This window comes from Thermochaetoides thermophila (assembly GCF_000221225.1).
Source record: "Thermochaetoides thermophila DSM 1495 unplaced genomic scaffold scf7180000011816, whole genome shotgun sequence".
Taxonomy (NCBI): Eukaryota; Fungi; Ascomycota; class Sordariomycetes; order Sordariales; family Chaetomiaceae; genus Thermochaetoides; species Thermochaetoides thermophila.
Window position 1 is genome coordinate 1368079 of NW_006383032.1, and position 22701 is coordinate 1390779.

Genomic DNA, 22701 nt, shown 5'->3' on the forward strand with positions numbered 1-22701 from the left:
GCGAAGCCAGGTCGAATCGAATTGGGTCGAGTGGCTGGCTGCGTTGGCAGCAACAGCGTCAAGGTCCAATCAACGGCAGTCAACGAATCAAAGACACCGCAAGTTTAACGAGCGCTAAAAATCCGACGACGAAGCGAAGTCCGCACACAAGCTACAGCTCACCCAAGAAAAACACCGACAGCACACGGCAAACTGTGCAAGTGGTGATAATTTGCGAAGGAGAGCCGTGGTAGTGAGAAATCAGATCGTTAGAATATCTCGTGATGTTTACTGTCTTTTTTGCCCTTCTTGTCTTGAGGGAACCTGCCCGCGTGCGACGGCATCGCAGCCTCCTGATTGGTCCAGCCTGAAGTAAACACGGCATTCCACCCTTCGCCAGGCCCTGCAACAAGTTTCCACAGCAACACCGCAGCAGCCCGCCGGCGGGGCTCTCCCAGCCCCTCCCGTAACCAATCAACCACCCAGCAGGCCCAGCTCACCCGGAGCCAGTAAGGCCCAGCCTAAGCGCTGGCGACAGGCGCGAAAGAAAAATGCAGGCGAAAATGAGGTGCTTTGTGCAGCCGTTGTTGCAGCTGATGCGAGCGATGCATCCCCAATGCACCCCATATCCAGCAAGACATCGCTCTTTGCTTGTCTTACTGGCTCAATATACCTTTGAAATGTGTTGCCCGGCATATTTCCTGTTGGTTTCGTAGCACTGCTACTTTGGTTCAGTTTGGGTCCTCCGGTGGTTCGGGACTTAGGCCTGTTGACTTTGGTTCAGAGAAGCTCCCGAGGAACGGGGAACGGACTGTCTGGTGTCTCAGAGACAGCGTTGCCGGCAAAATGTTGGTCGGAACACGAGAATACCGAGTTCGGGACTGTTTGGGGTCCTGTAATGTGGATGCCCTCTGAGCTCGTACCACAAACAAAACTTGCGCCTTAGCCAAAGACTAGTTACTTGTTTCCAAACATTCTCCTAAGGAAGACGACAGCGACCTCATTTCAGTCTTAACTATTAGCACTAAGATATCATGCTACGACTGCTAATCCACTGGTCTTCATGCCTGCCCGGTCGCCCTCCAAAGGCTCCCCTAGAAAGAAAGGGTATAGCTAATCAACAACACCATAAATTGCTCCTATCAGGGTGTTGTGTCTTGTGGTTCTATGTCCTACTGATCTCATAGCTCTACTTTCTCATCCCTCTCGACAGGCAAGCTCGCTCTCGGTTTCCCCAGGGTAGCCACCTTTGTTGATTCGCGCTCTTCTCTCTTCTTAACGGTCTCCCTCTGAAGATACAGTTCAATCCTTCAATAGTGTGTCAGTACTGGTATCTTGGTCTTCCTCAGTTATTCGAAGAGCGGACTCACCATTTCCTCAGCTCTTCGGGGCCCAACTGTTTGCCCTTTCCTGTGAAAACGGCCTTGGTCCCATCCTTATACCCCACTACAACAGGCCTCTCCTCGATTCTGAATCCCCCCTCTTGGGAAATCTTGTCGTCTATCACCGCTCCAAATTTGAAGCCATACTCGGGGTAAGACCAGGCGATATCCTCAAAGACAGATGCGCTCTGTGCATCTTCGCCAAGGTATGCGACGAATGACGTCGTCTTTTGAAACTCCGAGAGAACAACAGAGTCCGAAATTGGCTGAACGATCTGGGCGCTTCTCTGATAATCGAGGAAATTGAGGATGCTGTTACCGCTGGGTGTCAGTTTTGCTTGAAGGAATCACCTAGATCATGTAATATCTCGAGGGTCGCCGGGAAGTGAAGACAACAGAGATAGCAGGGCGAGATGGACATACGAATCAGCCTTCAATCTCCCTTGATACTTCACCGCGGGTCTGTTTTCCTGGAGAAAAAATATGGATGGATAGGAGTGTGGCTCATTTTCATCTACAAGACAATTTCGCTCTCCTTCAGGTAGAGAACAATCCACACTTAGGAGTTCAGCCTGGATCTGGCTTGCTTCAGCCCTGCTGGCAAGAAGATCTGCGGCGGACAGCCACTCGTTCTCAAGAGCAGCACTGGCTTCTCTGGATGAATGCTGTTAGCGATCATGGTGTGGCTGAGGTGTTCAAATGAAGTCGATTCAGGGATTACTTACTCCTCGGGCTATGGTTGACGTCCAAAGCACAACCTCATGTCAGTCGCCTTTTAACTTCAAAACCTTGAGTCCCAAGTCTCATGGGTGAAGGGGATTTACCTTGACAACTTTAATTACAAGCGAAGCGAGTTAGTCTCAATCCTCAACCCACTCCATTTGGAGGTAGTAGCATGGGCTGCTGTATACACAAAACTTACATGCGACCAACACCGAGTCTCCTGCTTCCACTGTCTGCCTGAGCTCCTCCCCTGAGACATGCTCCCAAGCAATGATGAGCGAAGCTCTGAGCAAAAAGAGTCCAAAAATGGCTGTTTGATGCCGGAAAAGCATCTTGTTGATGTCGATGGTGAAAGATTTGCTCTTCCCCCTACGAAAGTGAGGCTACGGGGTCCGTGCGGTGATGTAGAAAATCTGAAGTTGAGAGTTTGAGTCTGGAGCAGTACTCAACCTTAAGACTGTTATGTGTGACAATGCTAAAGAAAAGATAAATATGGCCTGCAATGAGTGTAAATAGAAAAGCACAGTTCAAAGTCCCAAGATAACGTTCAGCATGAAGGCAAGGAAGAGAGCTAAATCGCAATCCGCTGTGCCAAGCGGGTAACCCCATCCATTCACTCGTTTCAGGTCCCACAAACTGCAACAGGTGACATCCCACCTCGGCTCATGCTCGACAAGACCCTGTCAGCCAACCGAACAGCATAGGCGAGCTATAGCAACGCCTATATCAGCCTCACATATACCATCCGTTCCATACGTTTGCTTACCAACCATTCAAATCGTGAAGTAGACCCGGGATGCAAGCGCTCAGACTTCTCATAACCGGCACACCATGGGTGAAGTCAGGCTGATAACAATGAATTATCATGCTACAGAGGACTCGGAATTAGCGAGGTTGTTATACCCAAAATTTCGGGTCCTCAATGACCTCAACCTGATGACTATCCGTTTAACCTAGCAACGTCCCTTGATTTTCATCCATAGAATTTAACTGACCAGCCTTGATTACTTTCATACCCTATCTAGGAAATACAAGAAGACCCCATGCCTGATCTTCAACTCAGCAAACTAGACCTTTCAATCTGCCCTACAGCATGTAATACCCTCAAGTGCTAGTTACTAGTTAGGAGGGCAAAGCTTCCTCAAGTAAAGTACATTCCCTTCCTCAACTCCAGCGCACTTGCACTCGAGAACTACTTAGATTTCTTAGCACAATCATCACACATATTGTCAACGACAAATACGAATGTGTAACAACACCCTTGCACTTCTTTCTTGCTAGAGAGTTGACGCAAGAAGATTGTGCACCATTAAAGGTGCAGCTACAACTCACTTAAATAAACCACTGTGTACATGTCTTGATGAAGAAATCCGAAATTTTTTTTCCAGCTATGTTACAGGTTGCAAATTGATCATGTTGGATAGGGAGGAGAGATCTGTGTTCTTAGGAGTCTGCAAGTACACTAATAGGTCAACAGCGTAACACGCATATTACCTAGGTCAAAAAGGCACCTTATTTCAGGAAAGAACACTTACTGATTTGACACTGTTCTAATTCGTAGGCCTTTTCACAGCTAAAAATGAGTTCTCAGTCTTTTGACCTCCTTTTGGAAGCAGCCCATGCAGGCTTTACCAGTTGTTGGCACTCAGTTAGCCAATACCATGACGCTTCCCAGTACTGACATCTCATTCATGCACCTTACAAAATCATAGAACTCTACTTGAAGACTCATTACTCCTTGTTGTAGGGTTTGTCAAGTGCCATACCTGGCTGTAGTGTAGGCACGCGTTAACTTTTATAACACTCCTGTTCTTTCTCGCACAAAAAGAATACAGAGCCAACACTCTTCTAGCCAACTTCGGTTATACTGCTTTTGCATACCGGTTTGTCATCGCACTCTTTTAAGGTGATAAAAGGTCTTCGCTTCCACGCTTAATGTTGTTGGAAATGTGGGTAAAGTCATCCTAATCATGAAGTTTCTAAACCCTTCGCCTCAGAGATATGATGTCATGACACTTCATAAAAGTCCCTATGTTGGCAGTCACCATACGGAGAGAGTAGCCGAATGCGATCATCATGATCACAGACGCAGGAATATCACCGCCTACTTGCAGCCAACACTCAAGTTACTAAAGTCAAATAGCATTACCCGCACTTCTGTGAAAGTCACTAGCCTTGCCACTGAGGATTGTTAAGTTTCCATAGCAAGTCCCTTTTCTCAGTCACCTTTCAGCTTTGTTAAACACAGGAGAACATGGTTTCTGGTGCCCTCTTCTTAAGCTATCCGCAGATTTAAATCTCCAGTTTCCTAGAGCCAGAAGTTCCTACTTGTGAGCTCTAAAATCCTTGAGATTTGATAGGATTAGAGCTTCTGCTTCCTCTTGCAAATCGTGCATGCCTCGCTGCGGCGATCATACACGAGATCGACCTGACAGGAATGTCCTGCTTTGCTGAGATCACAGATGAATTGATTCTTCAATGTCCTGCAACAACAGAGGTATTTGGAGTAAGTGGTGACGCACATCTCGGATCTAATGCTAGTATTATGTTGGAAGCTCGGGAGTCACGATGATAAAGTTCTTGATATCCTTGTTGATAGAGTATTGCTTGTTAAATGTTGGGGGTGTTACATGACACGGGTTGATTAAGCCGTATATTATATGTATCTTGAAAAGGTATCACTGGAGAAGTGTTGTCAAGATCATTCCATTTGTTGCCAATTTAGCAAACTTAAGGAGCTCCTTTGACAGTGAATTGCTATCAGTGTGTAAACAAATGTTAGGGCCAATTGTAAGTGAATGTACAAAGAAGCAGTCACGCTAACACTTTAAGTTATCAATTGGCGCGTGATCTCAAAGTGTTATATAAGCATGTATGGAAGTCTATTAGGGCAATGAAAAAGTAATTGTAAAAGTCTACCTTTCTTGATTGCAAGGAATATCTGGTTCTTAGTCACTTTGTCAGTCTTTCACCATTTATTGCCGCATGTCATTCAATTAATAATTTTGAGCGGAGCTGGTCAGTACAATCACTAGTTGTCGTGCTTATTCCCAACTGACCCTCACGGACAGTTCTCTCCGTCATAAACAGTGATTCAGCCATGTCAAAGCTTAATCTCAGAAAACACGACTGGATGGAATTTTTTTCTTGTTCAAATAATTGATCACCAAATGAAACCTGTGATCAGTTTATCGAACAATCTTTTATTCAGCTATCCCGTGGATGGAGATTGACCAGTTGCCTTATGGGTCATTTCATGATCACATAACCTTTCCTTTGCCATTAACTCAGTGTTAAACTACTCCCCTGGGCTATTAGCACTGGGAGTTTACTTCGACTCCTTCTGCTTGTCCTTGCAGCCTAGACAGAGATGCTTAATTTTTCTTTCGCTGTCGTGGAGCTAGTTCGCCCGTAAACAATCATTGAAGTAGGCGCAGACTTTTCGGACACATGAGTATTTATCGGAAGTAGTAGTGCACATTATTTTACTTGATGATGCTAGGCGGCACTTCAAGAAAGGTTTGGGGGAGATTGGGTGATACTGTGGGCAAGTGACTGGAGACCATGAGTTGTTATGGCCTAGGTGATGTGTTGATGACTCGAACATGTCTGTTGAATCGAAAATGCCAAGTTTCGAGCGAGAAAGTTGATGTGGCGTCACTGGCTTCGAGTCTATATGTTGCATTTAGGTATAGTTCACAGTTCCTTCGCAGTCCTGTTGATGAAGTGTCAGGAGATACTCAATGGCACAAGGAAGCAGGTCGCTGGTAACCCTTCTTTTATTACCGCCATCATCTGATTCTAAATCTGTACAAAGACCGAGCAAATGTATAGAGCATTAAGTTGCTTCTTGTTTTTGAGTAAAATGACTGGTATCTTATTGAAGGAGACTCATGACCTTGCAGGTTGTTGATCCTCTAGAGCATAAAACTTGGTGTTAGTCATGTATAAAAAAACACTCCACTTCTTGGCATCAAACACGATCTCAAAAGGCATTGCAGCTTGCTCTCACTAAGCCCCCCTAATAACTGAGCTGGCACAAGGCAGTTGTGGCTTCTCCACTACCAGAGCCTTGCTGGTTGCTCTGTCGTCATGTGCACTCTCTACCAGTTGTAAACACGTCCACAACACCCGTGGTTGTTGGCCCTTTTCTAATACTGGGTACAGTAATTCTTTTGCTCTTCTCTTTCAAAAGCAGTAGGCACAAGGTTTTTCCTGGCTCTCCAGGTTTTTCCTCACCGCTTTGTGTTCGCCTCGAGAGTAACGTTTTTGATCCTCATTAAAGCATCGAACATCAAAAATTTTGCCTTTTGGTGTGGTTATCTTCCCATGATTGAGCTGCTCGCCGTATATTGCCAAACTCGTATAGTAAAATCTGCATGGCCACTGGCGCCATTTTTACCTAGAGATGGCAATGTTTTGTAATTTTCAGACGTCTTTCACCACAAGCAACCCTGTTTAAATGATAATAAAAACTGTCTCTATCCAATGTTTTGAGCAGATAGATTTCTCTTTTTCCACGGCCCACACTAATCCGCTCCCATAGATATTATAGCTGAAGGCAAAATCCTAAGGCCAGCTAAAACGCGAAGTCTCTAACCATGGACCCCTGGCAAGTCTTTGTGTGACCTCGTTAACTTAACACATGATCCCACTCACTTCCTGACCTCTGAGCATATTAACTTGCAAATTCCATTCTCAGCTTGTGCTCCCCAAATTCTTCCAGCCGCGACTGTAACTGATCGATCCGATAGCTAAGCAGCTGCACAGCAGGCCAAGGCCCAACTGGATCTAACTTGTCACAGCCTCAACCAGGCGACAAAATTGACTTGTCTATCATACCACTTGTTTACACATGCAATCCGTGTAGCATCTTCTGCATAAAGCGTAGTCAGACATAAGGATGATCACATGACATACCCAGGTGGTTCAACGAAAACGATAATGTAAATGCCTTCATTGAAGCTTTCTATATGAGTATTGCCTGTCCGATTAAAGTCAAATGCAATGAGCTCCTCCCCAGCATATCGTTTCTCTGGATGTCATCCACATCTCCTCATCGCTGCTTAGCCCCCCAAAACCTTTAAGGGACATGTATTCTGAACACACGAACATGCATAAATACCCCAAAAGAACGATGTAGATAAATGAAAAGCCAGGAGAATTTGCGGCACCAGCCAAATGTGAATACATAGCGAAGTGAAGTAATAAACGATAATAAAATAAACCATGACTGATCGAACCCAAAGCAACCAACCAGCCAACCCAGAAACCTCTTAATGTGTTGCTGCTTTGCCCCTAACCTCAAGCGCACGCAGTGTATATGTTTACAGGGTATCCCGTAGTTCAGACAACCGACAACCCGAAAGTCCCGTTTTCCTTCATGTATTTATTGAGACACACAGATTTCCCGCCCTCCAAGTACCGAATCCCCTGGACTCGGCAGGCAAGCAAGCAAATAGGCAAGCTTACTAGCAAGGAAATTGAAACCTTTTAAACCATCGCGCCCGCATTAATGGGCTGTGGTTGGCTGATCTGCATCGGCATGCTAAGCGTCTGCAGGCTATTGAACGTTTGCGTTGTCTGGGGCATGGATGTGCTAGTGCTTGGACCACTAGAGGTGGGTGCCCCGTTGGAGTTGCCGGTAGCGTTGCTGTTATTGCTGTTGCCGTTGACGGCCGAGTCAATCGAACCGGTGACGTAAGCGCTGGTCTCGGATGTCGGCGAAGCATCGTCAACGGGGTCTTCGCCAGAGTACTGCTCCTCTTCCTCACCCGAGTTGACGCTGCCCTCGGCACCATCACCGCGATCATGAGTCCGCTTGTGCCTGTTACAATGATTGTCAGCATCTTCTGAAACAATTATTAACTAACCTGGAGCCGCCGAGCTGGGTGGGAAGGGCATATTGTGCAGTGACACTTGCGGTGAGGTGACTCTCCAAGGGCGGCTTGGTAACATGTCACTTGCACCGTAACATGTTGGACCCCTCCCACTTATTGACTGACGACAAGGAATAAGAAAAGGGGAAAAGGGGATGCGTACTGTGCCAGGTTGTCGGAGCGGGAGAATGCCTTGCTGCAGTAAGGGCAAACATAGGGCCTTTCCTGGGTGTGTGTTCTCACGTGTCTGGGAGGTTTAGTCAATATACAGCGGGAGGATCCTCGAAAATGACAAAATGAAACACGAGCCTAATCTTACCGCTTAAGGTGTTCAAGTCTCTTGAATGTACGTCCGCAGGTTGGGATGGGGCAGCAGTGTGTCTTCTGCGGGTAGGGGCCCAGCTCCATCACAGTAGCCGAGCGAGCTCGGCGCACCATGGGGCCGCCCTGGAGGATAGGCCGCTGCTCGCCCATCTGGCCCATGTCACTGGTCGGGATGGGAGAATAATCCTGCTGCGTCACAGGAACAGGCTCCAGCGAGGGGCTGCCCTCGATCGTGGGAAGAGGGGTGCCATGACGCGACATGTCGTTTTGATGAGCGACCGACGCAGCCGAGTTGGTGTAGGTCAGACTGGGAGGAGAGTTCTCAGATTCCTCCTCCGGAACCGGGCCTACCGAAGCAGACACGGATCTCCGAAGGTCAGGCCGGAGCTGCACAGACGTTGGGGCACCCATGACACCGTTGGCAGCCGACAGAGAAGGGGGAATAGACGAACGCCTCCTGCGCTGCTTGTAGGTCGGCGAGCCCTCAATAACAGCGGAATAAAGACCGCTGGTGTAGGGGCGAGAGAACGCCGGAGCAGCCAGGTTGGAAGGAGGAAGCATGTTAATGCCGTTCAGGGCACCAACAGGATCCATGTGGTTGGGGATGGCGCTGTAAAGACCGGTCTCCTCGTTGGGAATGTAAGCAGGCTCACCGGGAATGGAGAGGGCCTGCTGAGGAGGGGTCATGGGCTCGAACGACATGCCGCGCTGGCTGTAGTCGTCGAAGTGCGACGACACGAACGAGGGAGCTGGCGAGTACTCCAGACCATAGGCCGGCATGGACGCATGGCGCTGGTGACCTTGGATGGGAACACCATTCTGATTGTACTGCACACGCTGGTAATCAGGCTCCCGCTTGATTACGGCTTGGGTGGCCGGAGGGATGGAGGGAGCTACCGCCATATTGTTCATAGTGTTCATGTTGTTGTAGGGAACCATGGCGTCCATCCCATCCGATAAAGGGGGCATCGTCTGGGGCATCGGGGGCGCGATCGACTGGGGGATCGACATCGGCGGAGGAGGGGCCATCGAACCGATCGGGCCAGAAGACATGGTGCCAAACAGCTGGTGCAGGCTGAAAGCCGACGAGTTGGCCTGCTGGGCCTTGGTGAGTTGCTCATAGAGCGACTGCGACGAGTCGTACTTGAACGATAGCGCCGGCTCGGCAACAGCGACCGTAGTCGGCTCCTGGCCGGCCTTTTCTCTCTTCAAATCGCGCTCCAGCGCATCGAGGAAAAGTCGGTCATGGGGCACGCTGTACCAGTAGAACACCTTCTGCTTCTTCTGCGTGCGAATGCAGTTGTTCTTGTACAGGAAATCGAGGAAGGGGCTCTTGGGCTCTTCAAGGGACGCATCTGTGCCGGACTTCAGGTTCCGCAGGTCGGAGAAGATGCCCTCCTCGAACTTCTTGGCATTCTTTACGGGGCGGCCGAAGGCCTGGAAACGGAATGAGAGGCAGCGGACAATGTCGGTGCCGGAAATGTGGAAGAGGTTATTCCATAGGACGCACGAGATGTACTCGCCGGTGGGGAGGAGGAAGCGACGGATGTATTGGTCGGGCTGCCAGTCAACGGGGGCTGAAAGAAGGAAGTACTTCACTGCATGGCGGTTAGAAAGCCAGTTACCGCGAAGATATGCATGTACCAATGGGACTCACAATTGTCAACTTGCTGCAAAGCTACCTGAGCATCGTGTGGCAGCGCTTGTTGTGCCTCCGGAGAGAGCATGAATGTTTCCGGTTTCTGTGTTGGGGCCGCCATGACTGCATTCTGTGCGTTCATAATGCAGGGCGTAGCCCGAGTCGTCTAGACCCCTGAAAGGGAGTAAAGGGAAGAGTTTCGTCGAGCGCTGTCGAATGCGACCAGCGACGAGGATATGCGAGGCAAGAATCGCAGACGAATATGCTGTTCAGCTTCGCGGGAAGGGGATAGTGCTGCCCGATTCGCGGAACCGAAATGGAATTATCACGGCGATGGAGAAATCGCAAGGCAAGGGGAAGAATCAAATCGGCGTGTGTGTAGGTGTGGGTGGGTGGGTATGTGATGTGCGGGTGGTTATGTTGGTTGGATTGTTGGTTCAGGCGCTGCCCGTCAACAATGCTTTTTTAATTTCTTTGTTGAAGCGTGGGAAGAAGTGTGGATGATTAGTCGAGGCCAGCCCGTGCTAGGACAATATCCACTGAATGTTATGGAGGAAGAAAAGAAGGGAGGCGACGAAGAAAAGAGTCGTGGACGACAAAGTCGTTGAAAGGAGGGGGTAAGGGTAAGAGTAAAGTGGTGGAAGACCGCGAAGAGAGAGATCGGGCGCGAGGGGGATCTGCTGGCCGACCCTGGGGGTTACCGGGGCGTTTTAATGACTTGCTCGCTTCCTGGGCTGCTTTGGCCCCAGAGTGGGGGGCGAGCTCCACTAAGGCTTTCAGCCAATGAGCAAGCAGCTGGGAAATGGAGTTCCATCGCGGGAAAAATGGCAGGCGCTGGATTCTAAGGTACGTACCTGGAATGACAAGGGCGATGTCGCTTCCGTTGTTCTCCTGCTCCACTCGCGGAAGGACCCTGGACCCTTGCCCTGGCTTCGCTTTTCTTTCTTCGCGCAGGGGCCACTCGCACTCGGTCGCCTGGAGGCCAGAAAGCCGACAAAAGAGCCGTCTTTTTTCATCGAAAATCATGGCATTGTTCACATTGGGACCCCAGCTCGCCGGCAGGCCCAGTGATGCGCAGCGGTCGACGATGTGGGATAGAGAGATCAGATCGCAGCCATCGCGGGGCTTCAAATCACCATCATTGCTCGTCACTTTTACAGATCACTTCCTCCTGGCGTACGATGGTTGCATCATCTCTTTCAGCATTTCTACGCATACAAAGACCGCTCGGCAATAGATTGCCGTTCTTGGAGCCATATCGCCTTTTACTTCGCATTCGTCCTGTCTTCAGGCTCAACAACAAGAGCGGGAATTGCTGCCATGCGGCCAAGCAGCGTTGTTCTCGATACACGAGGGCAGATGACTGATCAAGAGATGGCCGATGCGACACCATTGGCAAACAGATATCCAGGTCAGCAATCATGATTATCATTCTACATCGCGAGTCTCTCTATGGTGGCAACGATGGGGTTTGTCATGACATAGCCGTAGAGATCCAATTGTTGGCGATACAAGAGTCATGACCTCCGCCGCCAAGGGCCAGGTCGCCGTTGAGCGCCCTAACGTTTTTTCCCCGCCATTGAGCTGGAGCTCCGGGCTTTGCGTAGGGACTTTACCTAGGGCCATGTCCGTACCCGATGTAGGGAGACATCGCAAGGTACCATACTTACACCGAAAGCTGGCATCCATATTTTTCACTTACTTACACGCATGTAGCCCGGAGCTGATTACGCTCTGGGCTCACTGTTATTGGACGCCTGGCCTCTTGTGATGCATTTCGCGGCCAGCTTCTTGGATTTTAGCGTGGTCTGTCTCAACATCCAGTCCCTTCGGCATGAGCCGAAGCCGTTAGACAACAGGAACAGGGCCCATTAGAGCAGAGCAAAAGCACTGGCCATCAGCACGCCATCGGCCAGAACACTCGCTACTTGCAAGCGCGGAATGCAGCGCCGAGAGGCCCTGTCCACGGGCCATCCCTTGGTCCCCCGGCTGCGCTGTGCTCGCCCGCCTGCCAGACCGCATTCGCGAAATTGCTCGCCAAACAACACACCTATGCTGCCTTCGAGGTTGCAACGCTACCAGAAGACTGTCATGCACTAGCCAGGCTATGAGCCTGCTGCGCCCAATCATGGCTGACGCTGTTGTGGACGATAAGTTTCCGACGCGGTACATACGCAGTCAATCATAGGTACATGCAAGCAATGCTGGTTTTGAGACGGGCAAAGGCGGCGAAGGCATCGTCCAACATACGCAAGATAGAGTAGACGTATAACAAATTGTGAATTGGTCCTTTACGGTCTTTCTTCACCATGACCATCCTAGGGAAGCTCATCGTCCTCGGCTTGTTCCGAGCTGAACGGAAGTCTGCCTGCGCTACGCCATTGATGGAAAAGTATCCGTAGGTCCGGGCGTGCTGCTGGGAATGTTGGCTCCAGATGGCCTGCTTTCCATCGGCCAAATTGTGGAGGGCCCGAAGCTAGAACAATGGAACCTTGCGACCAAGGCCAAGCGATGATTCATGACCACCTGTCAGTCGCAGACCTACCCACACGCAGTTGGACCATCAGTTCCCTCACGCCAGCGTACTTTGTGCTGGACACTCCAGGGTGACTTTTCCTTTTTGCTGTGGCTGCCAGCACAGACGCCACAGCGGATTAAAGAGGTTTTCCTTGAGAGCGGCGACCCAATGAAGACCCTTCATCATCTCGGACCTGAACGACTGAGCCACAAGACAGCGACTGCACAACACTTACGCGCACGCACACGTTCTTGTCAAAAATCTCCAGGAGAAGCGGCAAGCCGCTCCACCCTACTCTCTGCTCTGCTGTCCAGGCTGTTGCTGGCGCGCAGGCAAAAGCGCACAGGCGACCCGTTGTCCTCTATCCGTGCCATCGCGTTGCTTCAACCCCACATGGACGCCGCCCAACACGGCCAGCCACAAACTTTTCGGACCATCCGGAAACCCCCTGTCAATTCTGAAACATGCTTCAGAAATAGCTCAGGGGACCCACCCACTCGGTGGTGCTGCCAGAGAACTGTCCCCTGTTGTGCTTTGTCATCTTCACTGAATCTGGGTGCACATCCGCAGATTGACACCAAAAGGGAAAACACCGATCTGTTGGGGGGGATAGATGAATATTTCAGGATGGCAAAGACGCAAGCCATTCCAGCCTTGTGAGATGCCAGCCATCAAGAAGGCAGGCGAGCGGACTGTTGGATGATTGTCAAGCACACTAAGAGTCAAGATTCGAGAGAATCACCCCCGGACAACAGCCATCAGCTGCCCGGAAACCAGCAATCGAACCGGTCTGCAAAATCAGACAGAAAAGCCGGTTCTTCAGCCTGATTCCAACCTCAACGGTGATAGTAGTGTTCCGTGACAACTCGGTGGCCTCGGTAGGCAGAAAAAACTAGCGATGTGATGGCTGAAGCATTGCTTGCTGTCGTCACCCGAGCCTGGCATTGATGCTGAAGTTAACTTTGTTGAGGCTCTCTTTTTTTTTCTTGTTATAACGGGTCTGACACCGCGTGGCCCACTTTTGCCCGCAGAAGAGGCATGCCATCATGGGCTCGATGATGATCGACGTCCATCATCACCAGATCTCTTCCAACGGCGTCCCCACTGAGGGGCAGCGGCATGAGCATGCCATGTCAAGCAATGTCGATCTTCCAGGCTGATGACGACACTGCCAACGTGTCTGCTTGCTGAGAGCTCGAAGTTGGATGCACATCATCTTGGGATTTTTCCATGCCACTGGAGAAGCTTCCGCAGATAGCATCGCCCCCAATTCGTGCATCTAGCTAACATCACCAACCTTGCAGAGCAAAAAGATCACAAACCTTCAGCCTAACCCTGGATACGAAATAGCTTCCTAGACTGAACTTTTAACTATCTGCACCCAGCTTGATCGAGATACCTGCAGCAGTGCACGCACTGCAGTGTAGCAACGTGTGCTGTGCCGATCCACCCGCGTGATCACCATCCATGCCCAGCAGATTCTGAAACACGCCTGCTGAGATGTTTTAGAACGCCGTCGAAGCCACAGGTAGGGCTCGCTAACCGGGGGCCTTCCCCACGGCAATGTTCCGAACCAAACAGAGACCTTCTGTATCTGACATTAGTACTGCAGGGGCATTAGTGTGGTCTGCTTGGCTCACTAGCTCTATCGCCCACTACTCTAGGCTATCTTGTAGTGTCGTAATGTTGGCTGCAGTACTGTAGATATAGTGGGCCAAGGAATACATACGTGGGATTGATGGCCGGTATGGGTATCTCATACGCAAGAGCACAGACGTGAACCGTCTACGGCAGTGCAGTTCGTCCCTTTCGTTGGCATGGTTACTTCGCGTCTTCATCGCGCTGTTCTATTTCCATTACCTACAGCAAATCAGCCTGCCGAATCTTCACTTCAGTTGCTTTAACCGGGTACAGGATGGCGCTGTTGCGATGATCCACAACATCCCAAGACTCAACTGCTTAGCATCACACGAGGCAGTTAGTGTCCAAGACATTGTTGGTACAACCCTTCTGTGCTGCTGCTAGGAAAGACAAGGTGTAAGTGATGGGATCGGGTGGGATGGATGGATGAAAGTGGCACCTGATGAGTGTTGGTTCCTTTGCGGACATCCAGTTTTGATAATGAGTGAGAGCAGATGAACTGAACACAGCTACACCAACACAAGGTTAGGGCTTACGAGTGCTACCTAACCTGCTCTACTTGCAGTATGCCCAACGCCGCAGCGAAGTGCTTCTGTGCAACACACCCACGGATGGATCAGATCAACTTCTCATTCACGGTGAATGAGACAGAGCGAAGAGCTTTTTGATGCTTGGCTTTTTGTCAACTTTCTTCGGTAATTGAATGGCTCTGTCAGTGTTGGGTCTTGTATTTCGTTTTTGCCTTGTCCTTGACGATATTTTCGCTGCTTCATATGGTTAGGTTTTCCCAGGAGAAGATGGAGGTTTGACAAGCTACAGGCACGTAGAATGCGCTAATGTTTGCTCATTGCTCATCTGCTAGCCCTAGTCACCTCCCAAACCAGCAAAATCTGCCCACGTGATTGATCTACCATGCTTGAGAAGTTTGTCTGCTGTGCGGCAGCCTCAAACCTCCATTCAAGCTTGCATATACCATTTCTACCCTACTTCAGCTCCTTCAAAGATGGCCCATATCATTATGGTCGATATGATGCATACCTGGATGCATGTGGGCAGTGGCTGTGAAGTAAGGTGGGGATCAATAACACCAGCCAGGGGCAGCGGGTACAGGGCGATCATTCTTGTTTCCCCAACTAGTGGCCGCCCACCTGCCCGTCCGTCAAACACCTTGATGAGCAACAACCCCGGTTATTGGACAGGGAGCTTGAGTTTTTCTTCGATTGTTCAGGTGGGACAGAGTAGTTTGTTCACTCTTATTTTGCTTGACGGAGTTTGTATTGCCGTATCTCGAGTGCGATCCGTTTACTTGCTGCTGTGCCATCAAACGGATGTTGATGATCCCGCTTATGTTCAACCAGATCGATCTGGCAACCTACTGACAGCCCCATGTAATTGCGAGCTCAAAGCCAGGTGGTGCTCAACATCTCAAACACAAGCCCACCGCGTTTCAATTTGATGGGGAAAAGGCTTTGCTTTTCTCCAACTTAGCTGCTCCTATCCCATCCAATCATCAGCTCTATCCTCATCTCTGGTAAAATTCTACGACGAAAACTCATCCGGCGATACGCAAGAGGCAACCCTGTGATTGAGATGTGTGATCTTGCTAGATCAAAGTCCAGATCTCGCCTCACGTTTGGACAAGCTTAATCAGCTGGCTAGACCTTACGTAGGAGGGCGCTTTGCGCCGGCTCACTCGGCGTCTCTCATTCGCTCATTCGGGTCTGCGAATTGGCCAAACGCAGCTGACTACGCAGCCCAAAGCAGAGAAGAGCAATGCGGCCAAGAATAGAATCAACGCGGCCCGACCTGTATATCGGCCAGCGTAAATGGTCGCAGACGGACGGCCAGGCAGGCGGGCAGGCAAAAAGGGGCCAGAGAATTAGGCCGTTTAATTGAAGAGCTTACATCACTGCTCATGGGTTGAAGCAATCAGCCTATCAGAATCGTCCAACTCCCGCTGCGAATTGTACTACAATTGGGGCACCGAACGTGACCGGGAGAAGTTTTGGGGTTAATATGACAGCCGGCGGCAACAAGAAAACCCACTACAAGTGGTTGTGGGCTGTGATTTGGCATCACGGCGACTGGCGATACACAGGCAGTTTATGCGAGATCTTGGGGAAGACGGAGTTTACGTTCGTCATGCAGGAAGATGAACACAGAGATCTTTTGGATGTGCTGATCTGTTGTCATATTTCCGTTCGATAGATTTTGTGAAGCGCGAGGGTCGAAAAATCAGCATGCGGCGGAAGCCAATGGATATGATGGATGTCGGCTCTCGTTGGCGCCCAGGCGGGACGATGCGTGCCGCTGGACTTGGCTGTATGTACAGTACCTGTGCCTGACATATTCAGCTGCTAATCGCCACTCTATTGTTAGCAGCCTCCATTCGTTGTGTACGATCTGTTTGTCAACATTGTACTTTGGTTATGACAACTTACTTGAGAAAGGTAACCTTGTTGAAATTAGGGTCAAGGCTAAGGACCGGACGAAGACGGTGAAGGGGGATCGCGAAGGAGACAGAACGATGCAACTGCAGTCCAGGGTGCTCGGCTGAGCCACCCCAGAAATCGACAGCGGAAGCCACGATGCCAAGGGGAGATCTAAAACACAGACGAGTGCTGCTGGGTACGCAGGTCCATCTTGAAGCAAGACGTCTCGACTGACAGCTACCGATGGTGACGTTGCCTTCGGCATGTATGTACGACGGTCATCGTCGTCAATGGTAGTTTCGAAAACAACGGCCGGGAAGAATGGATGAACAGCGTGGCAACAGACCAGGCTCGGTGCTTGGTGCTGCCATGGAGTGCCGAAGCATAGACTCTTTCCTCTTCTAAAGTCCGTCTTACACGCCCATACACCATCCACAACTCACACTGGCAAAGAGCTGCGGAAATTGTCGGGCTCGATTGGTGTTCCTGGCTAATCTGCATGATAGAGGGGCAGACGACGAAACGAGTGGTTAATCCACCTCAGTTTCTCGCCGCGAACCTAGCGCAGAACACCAACCAGATAAGCTCAGCATCGAGCTCAGTCTCCAACGTAACCCTTGAACAGCTATCAGCACAGAAGCAGACAACGAAAAAGGGGGGTGCAGACTCGAGGATCACGAGTACAGAAAACGAGAAGACCATCCTGTACGCTCGGTCAGCTTAGCCGCTTGGCAGCGAGGGGCATGCCAAGATCACACACAAAACGTGCCTTTCTTTGCCTCAATAAGCAACAGCTGGTTTCCCAATTCTGCCAAGCATACAACGCGAAGAGCTTTGCCCTCCTGGCCCTGGCTGGCGCGGGTGGATCGTGGCGATGGCGATGGACAGGGGCAGCTCTCCGAAACAAGCGCCGGCTGTACTTGGGGTGGGTCTTGGCTGGACTTCAGGGGCTGGTCGAAAGAGATGAAACCGACCAGGGCCTTGTTACAGCTTCTTCCAGAAGCAACCGCTCGGGCGGCATGCACCGTCACACGGGCGAACCGGTCGAATTCGGACGGCGCGGACGCATGCTAGTGACCCACTTAGGTCGTAGTCGTCCGCCTCGTTTCCTTAGTGGGTTGTTGTCACGGTCCTCTTCCAGGCACAGGGGTTGCAATCGGTTGTGCTGTGCTGTCAGCTACGTAATGCTGGTGAGATGGGATGTGGAGGATGGTGGATGATGGATGGAGGATGGAGGATGCCCTTTCGTTGGGGCTTTTTCTGATGCCTCGCAGCGGTCCCTCCCGCTGGTTTGAGATAGATTGCGCTGTGCAGATGGCCGTTGAGTTTCAGATCTCGCGAGCAACCGGGAAAAAGCAAGCAGATAAATTGGAGGAAACACAAAGAAAAATGAGACGATCTTTGCAGTTGGCCTCAACGGCTGGACAAAGTGTTGTTGGCAGGTCGATCGAGAAATCAAAAGCGGACGTCGTGATCATGGCCAGGGGTTTTGACCTTAGGCCGTCTCTCCCTGCCCGTTCGCACGCCGCCATCCTTCCACGGTGGATCGCCGGCACGGTCGTCCTCAGCTCATCTCACCCCACCAACAGCAAAGCACATCCATGCGGCCCGGACAGGCACAAGAGAGATAGAAGGCAGCTTCATCTCACTTCACCGGCCGTTGACCTGGATGGAATACGGGCTGTTGCATGCTTCTGTAGTACCTACGGCCCAGAAGCCGCTGTCAGTTCGTCTAGCTACGGCATCGAAGTCTGAAAAATGAAAGATCAAGACTTGGAGAAACCTCCATATGCTGTCTTCAGCTCAGTTGCCACTCCTCACTGATGTAGTTTTGTAATCTGAGGCTCCCGTCGAAGCCTTTACCACCACCACACATTCCCCCTTCCCCCACTTTGCCCCGTGTTTCAGCGAGCCAAACCTCTGGATCCCGACCAACCCACCCAGAGAGACCACGGACTCGGAGCATGAGTCTTGCATTCAGTTACGTATACTAAGCTTCATCAATCGGGTATGAGCTGGTCGGGCAAAGGGCTCGCTGCTCATGGTAGTTGATATCTCTACTGTGTAGGTCATTGTGTAGTCTCGTGGCTCTGGGAAACAGTGAATCAGGTCCTTCCTGTAAGCCATTCCACCATTGGGTGTCTCTTCGAATTACGTTCCCTCCTCGGCCCCCTACAAATTCCGCTCTCAGTTCCATCTCAATCACCAACAGCCGCCTCGGCAACCAAAGTAACATGCTTCCAGCAAAGCCACCATGTTTCTAGCTGGCAACTCGCCCCAGCAGGCCGATCTACAATGTGAAACGGCCCCTGATCGCCCTCACAGCATGGTGTACGCGCGTGGCAAGAAAAGCTGGCTGGCTGGACTTGCGGGCAGCGATTCACGGCATCCCTACCTTGGGTAGCATCGTGCGCTCTCCATAGACACACACACACACACAGACGCCGTTCTAGGTTGCTACTGGAGTCCAGGAGCCGTGGTCCGCGTTCCCGCATAAGCATTTCGTTGCTACCTTGTTACTTGCCGACGTGGGTAGGTATAGGCTAGCTATCCGATCGTGATGCTTGCTTGTGTGCGCTCAGGCGGATAGCTATGCCTAGTTTGGCATGTAGGAACGATCATGATTATGTTTTTGGAGCAGTGTATCTAGTGAAGTTGACTTCGTGATTGTAGTTGCCGACGGCGCCTGGGAACGACTTCGGCAGTGGCATAGTCATGCTAGTTTTCATTTGCCATAACCGGATGCAAAGGTAAGTATAACCAGATCAGTACTTTACACAAGACTTCGACTGCCTCGATCCTCGATTGAGCCGAAGAACCTGCAGAGCTGTGCAACTCGGCTCGGGAAGGATTGGCCCAACGAAGCAGCGGTGGAAGGGGACATGAAGTCAGATTGTGATGATGGCACATGCGAGCCACGGGTCGGAGCCGGATGGCTTGCCGTGCTGTTGGGTAGGTGTACCGTGCCGAATACTCGGTTCTTCGGATCACTGGATCCGGTGAGAGGCGTTCTGCTAGCTGGACGAGGATCGGAGCAAGAACGGAGATGACCCGAGTTGAAGTCTATGATAATAATGGTTGAGAGGATATTGCAGAGAAAAGAAGTGCATTCATGTTTAGCGGTCATTTCTCGATTTTTTTGGACGACAATAATGAGGCCGTTTACTTAACGATTACTTAGTCATTATCAGGTTTTGCCTAGTAAGAGACAAACACCTTCCGTCAAGGGACACCGGTTCTGTGAGAAGTTGCAGTAACATCAAGAGTATGGCAATAACTACCGAGATATGGTGGTATCTCGAGGTCCAGGTGAGATTCACCGGCGTAGACTGCCAACCTGGGCTCAGATCACCTGCCATGGCTCCTGAACGAGTAAGTAACACCCTTGTTGAGGTAGTAGTCGACGAGGTTGTAGATTCCAGATCGAGACCAGATGACAACACCTCGGGACTCTAGCGTAACATCGAGAGAAAATAATTTCCGCCCTTTAAAATGATGATGGAATCAGATTGTGTGACGGGTTGGGAAAGCGCGTGAGGCTCATAATCGAATAGGCGGCCGAGGGAAGGGGAAGGAACAGCGCATCCGATGAATGTTGTCTCTTCCTAATGTCATCGGCTAAGAATTTTTTTTTGAGAGGAGCCACTGTAAATCTCAGGCCTGGGAGAATTAAAGCACAACAATGTGGACTTAAGGAGTCGAAAAACTTCGAAACAATAAACAGAAGATAAATCCTTAATAATCAACTATATGTATCATTCCTGGCTTCCGGGGTATCATGGGAGCACATGAATCGGAACCACTGAACAAGCTCAAGATCGATTAACCTTGGTTATGAAGGGATAGACCTCAGTTCCTTCTCCATAGCCTTCAACCCCTCCCTGACCTTAGGACAGTAATGCTTCCTTAGCAGCTCTCCCTCCCAAATAGTAGTCGTAAACGGGTTACTCCCCTCAACTGTCTCACTAAGTGGCTTGTAGGTTCCGTCACCCTTGCGCTCTTCTGTATTCCACAGCGCAGCGACCTTGCGCCCGTGGGTATGCACCACGTCCTGCAACAGACCCAAAATTGCCTGGCTTGACTTCTCCGGCACTTGCAGCGCCAGTGTCATGAGCTGCTTGCAGAAGGCCGCCAGGCGGATTGGCGGCACCGAACGAATGTTCCAGGGGGGCAAGAGTACCGAGGTCAAGCAGCGCAGGAGCAGAACTGTGGTAGTTTGCAAGTTGATCTTGTTGTTGCGCCGGCTGTTTTCCGTGCTGCCGGAGGAAGTGTCATTCGGATCGCTGAGATGGAGAGATTGTGCGCCCAACTCGAGGTCTGGGTTGAGTGAGAGGCTAAGGAGACTGCGGTAGAGGTTTGTGATGAAAAATGAAAGGTCGAGATGCAAGTCGGAGCGGGCGTTGTGTGCGTCCTGGCCTTCAAGGAGGGCGAATGCTGTGACTGTGCAGAGCAGAGACTCACGGCTGGTGTCCCGGACAACTGAGACGCCCTGATCATCGTCTTGTGAGCTATCGGGTCCGTCTTCCTCCTCCAGCCTGTCTGTGTCGCGAATGAGGTCTTTGAGCGCCTCAAGGAGGTCTCCGAAGAAGTCTTGGTTGATGAGGTGAGCATACTTGGCCAGACCCTCGAGCACAGCGCCCATGAGATGTGGTACACGCGCCTTGAGGATACGGAAGTACGTTGCAAACACCATCTTCAGAATCTCTGACTGTATCCTCTCGCGCTCTTCGTGGCTGACCGTAGCGTCTGCTTGCTCCATGACCTTTTGGGCTTCCTTTTCCGCCTTCAGCAGTTTGCGTTGCTTCTTGGTCCTGAACTCCCACTTCTTCTTTGGCTTCTTTCCAATAGGCCGGTCGTCTCCAGGCCGAATGACTGTGTCACGAGATCCCTTGCCGACAAACTCAGACAGCAAGCGGAGGTGCAAGAATAGGTTGAGTACGCTCTCGTCAACCCGGTACTCGCGCGCCTTCATCATCTTGCTCAGCAAAGATACAGCTTCCTGAGAAGCGTTACCCTCCTCATCATCCTGAAAAAGCTTTTCCAGAGCTTCTCTGCACTTGACGAAGTCGCGGTCGATTTTGCGAGTGCTCAGTTTCTTCACAAGGATCCTTAAGAGATCGCCACGGAAGTTGAAATGTGGCACTGCATTCACCAGCTCACAGGCACAAGTAAAGGCAATGCTGGAGATAGGCTCGCCCTTGCGATCCTCAGGTATTGATGAGGCAGCGTAGGTTGCAAGGGTCTTGAGGTAGCCATGATACCCGGCGACGAGAGCTTGTTCGTATGTCCTCAGTCGCTTCACCTCCTTAGAGACCTTCTCGTTCACGGCATCCTCACCCAGGGGTCGTATCCGATATCCGGGGATGACATCTTTATAAACAGCCATCTGTGTTACAATGCATAGCTTCTGAATAGCAAGAATTGGAGTCTCGCCAATGCGGGCGAGGGCTTTGAAGTGGCCGGGGTATTCCTCGGGGTTTTCGTTCAATTGCGTCGCAATCTTCGCCAGCTCTTCTTGCGCCTGCCGAATCTGTTCCTTCTCGGAAATCTTGGGCGGTTCAGGGGCAGGGGCGGGGGCGACAGGTTCCAGTTGTTGCTCAACGGCCAGCTCGCCGTCGCTGTCGAGCCATTCGGCGTCACTGGGTATTGACTCGACGTCGTCTTGGACCTGCCAGGTGCCCTGCTCTGTCCTGATGGGTAGCCTTCCCGGACGCTCCTCATCCTTCTTCTTGTCTTTTTTCTTGCCTTTCCTCGGCCGCGATTCCCATGCCTCCTCGAGGTCCCAGCTAGCAGCGTTCTTCAAGAAAGCCTTCTGGATCTTGGCTTCGCGTTCGGCAGCATCTTGCCCATCGTCCCTAGGGGGAGTGACCTTTCTCCTCTTAAGAGGACGGGTGGCCATTGTTGTGTCAGGGACCGTCTCTCTGAGGTATGCGCCCACGGTAGAGGTGAGTTGCAGGTGTTGACGGACAAAGACCTGCTCTTTGCTTTGAGTCTCTGTTTTCTGCGAGCCTACATTGGATTTTTTTTTTCGAGACCGCGAAGCATTGGCCCCACCTCGGTGCATCTTATCGGATGGCTCTGATTGGATATATTTGCTTATCAATCTTTCAACCCAAAAAATTTCCAGCGCATCCAGCAGGATGTTCACTATTCTGTTGTGAGCCGACACAATTGAACAGCGCCT

General features: G+C 50.8%; 3 protein-coding genes across 3 annotated transcripts; all 3 read right to left on the reverse strand.

Moving 5' to 3' along the window:
* Nucleotides 1-1160: 1160 nt before the first annotated feature.
* On the reverse strand, nt 1161-2416 carry CTHT_0024610 (uncharacterized protein; the record flags this gene model as incomplete). The annotated part of the gene is made up of 6 exons (XM_006692860.1): nt 1161-1287; nt 1350-1648; nt 1919-2015; nt 2087-2094; nt 2186-2193; nt 2284-2416. 6 exons carry the CDS (start codon nt 2414-2416, stop codon nt 1161-1163), a joined length of 672 nt encoding a protein of 223 aa, XP_006692923.1.
* A 5161-nt stretch (nt 2417-7577) lies between these two features.
* CTHT_0024620 (uncharacterized protein) lies at nt 7578-10047 on the reverse strand (the record flags this gene model as incomplete). Its single annotated transcript, XM_006692861.1, has 4 exons — nt 7578-7911; nt 8127-8210; nt 8283-9885; nt 9945-10047. The coding sequence occupies 4 exons, from the start codon at nt 10045-10047 to the stop codon at nt 7578-7580; spliced, it is 2124 nt and encodes a 707-aa protein (XP_006692924.1).
* Nucleotides 10048-20349: 10302 nt separating this feature from the next.
* CTHT_0024630 (uncharacterized protein) lies at nt 20350-22416 on the reverse strand (the record flags this gene model as incomplete). Its single annotated transcript, XM_006692862.1, has 1 exon — nt 20350-22416. One exon carries the CDS (start codon nt 22414-22416, stop codon nt 20350-20352), a length of 2067 nt encoding a protein of 688 aa, XP_006692925.1.
* Nucleotides 22417-22701: the final 285 nt, after the last annotated feature.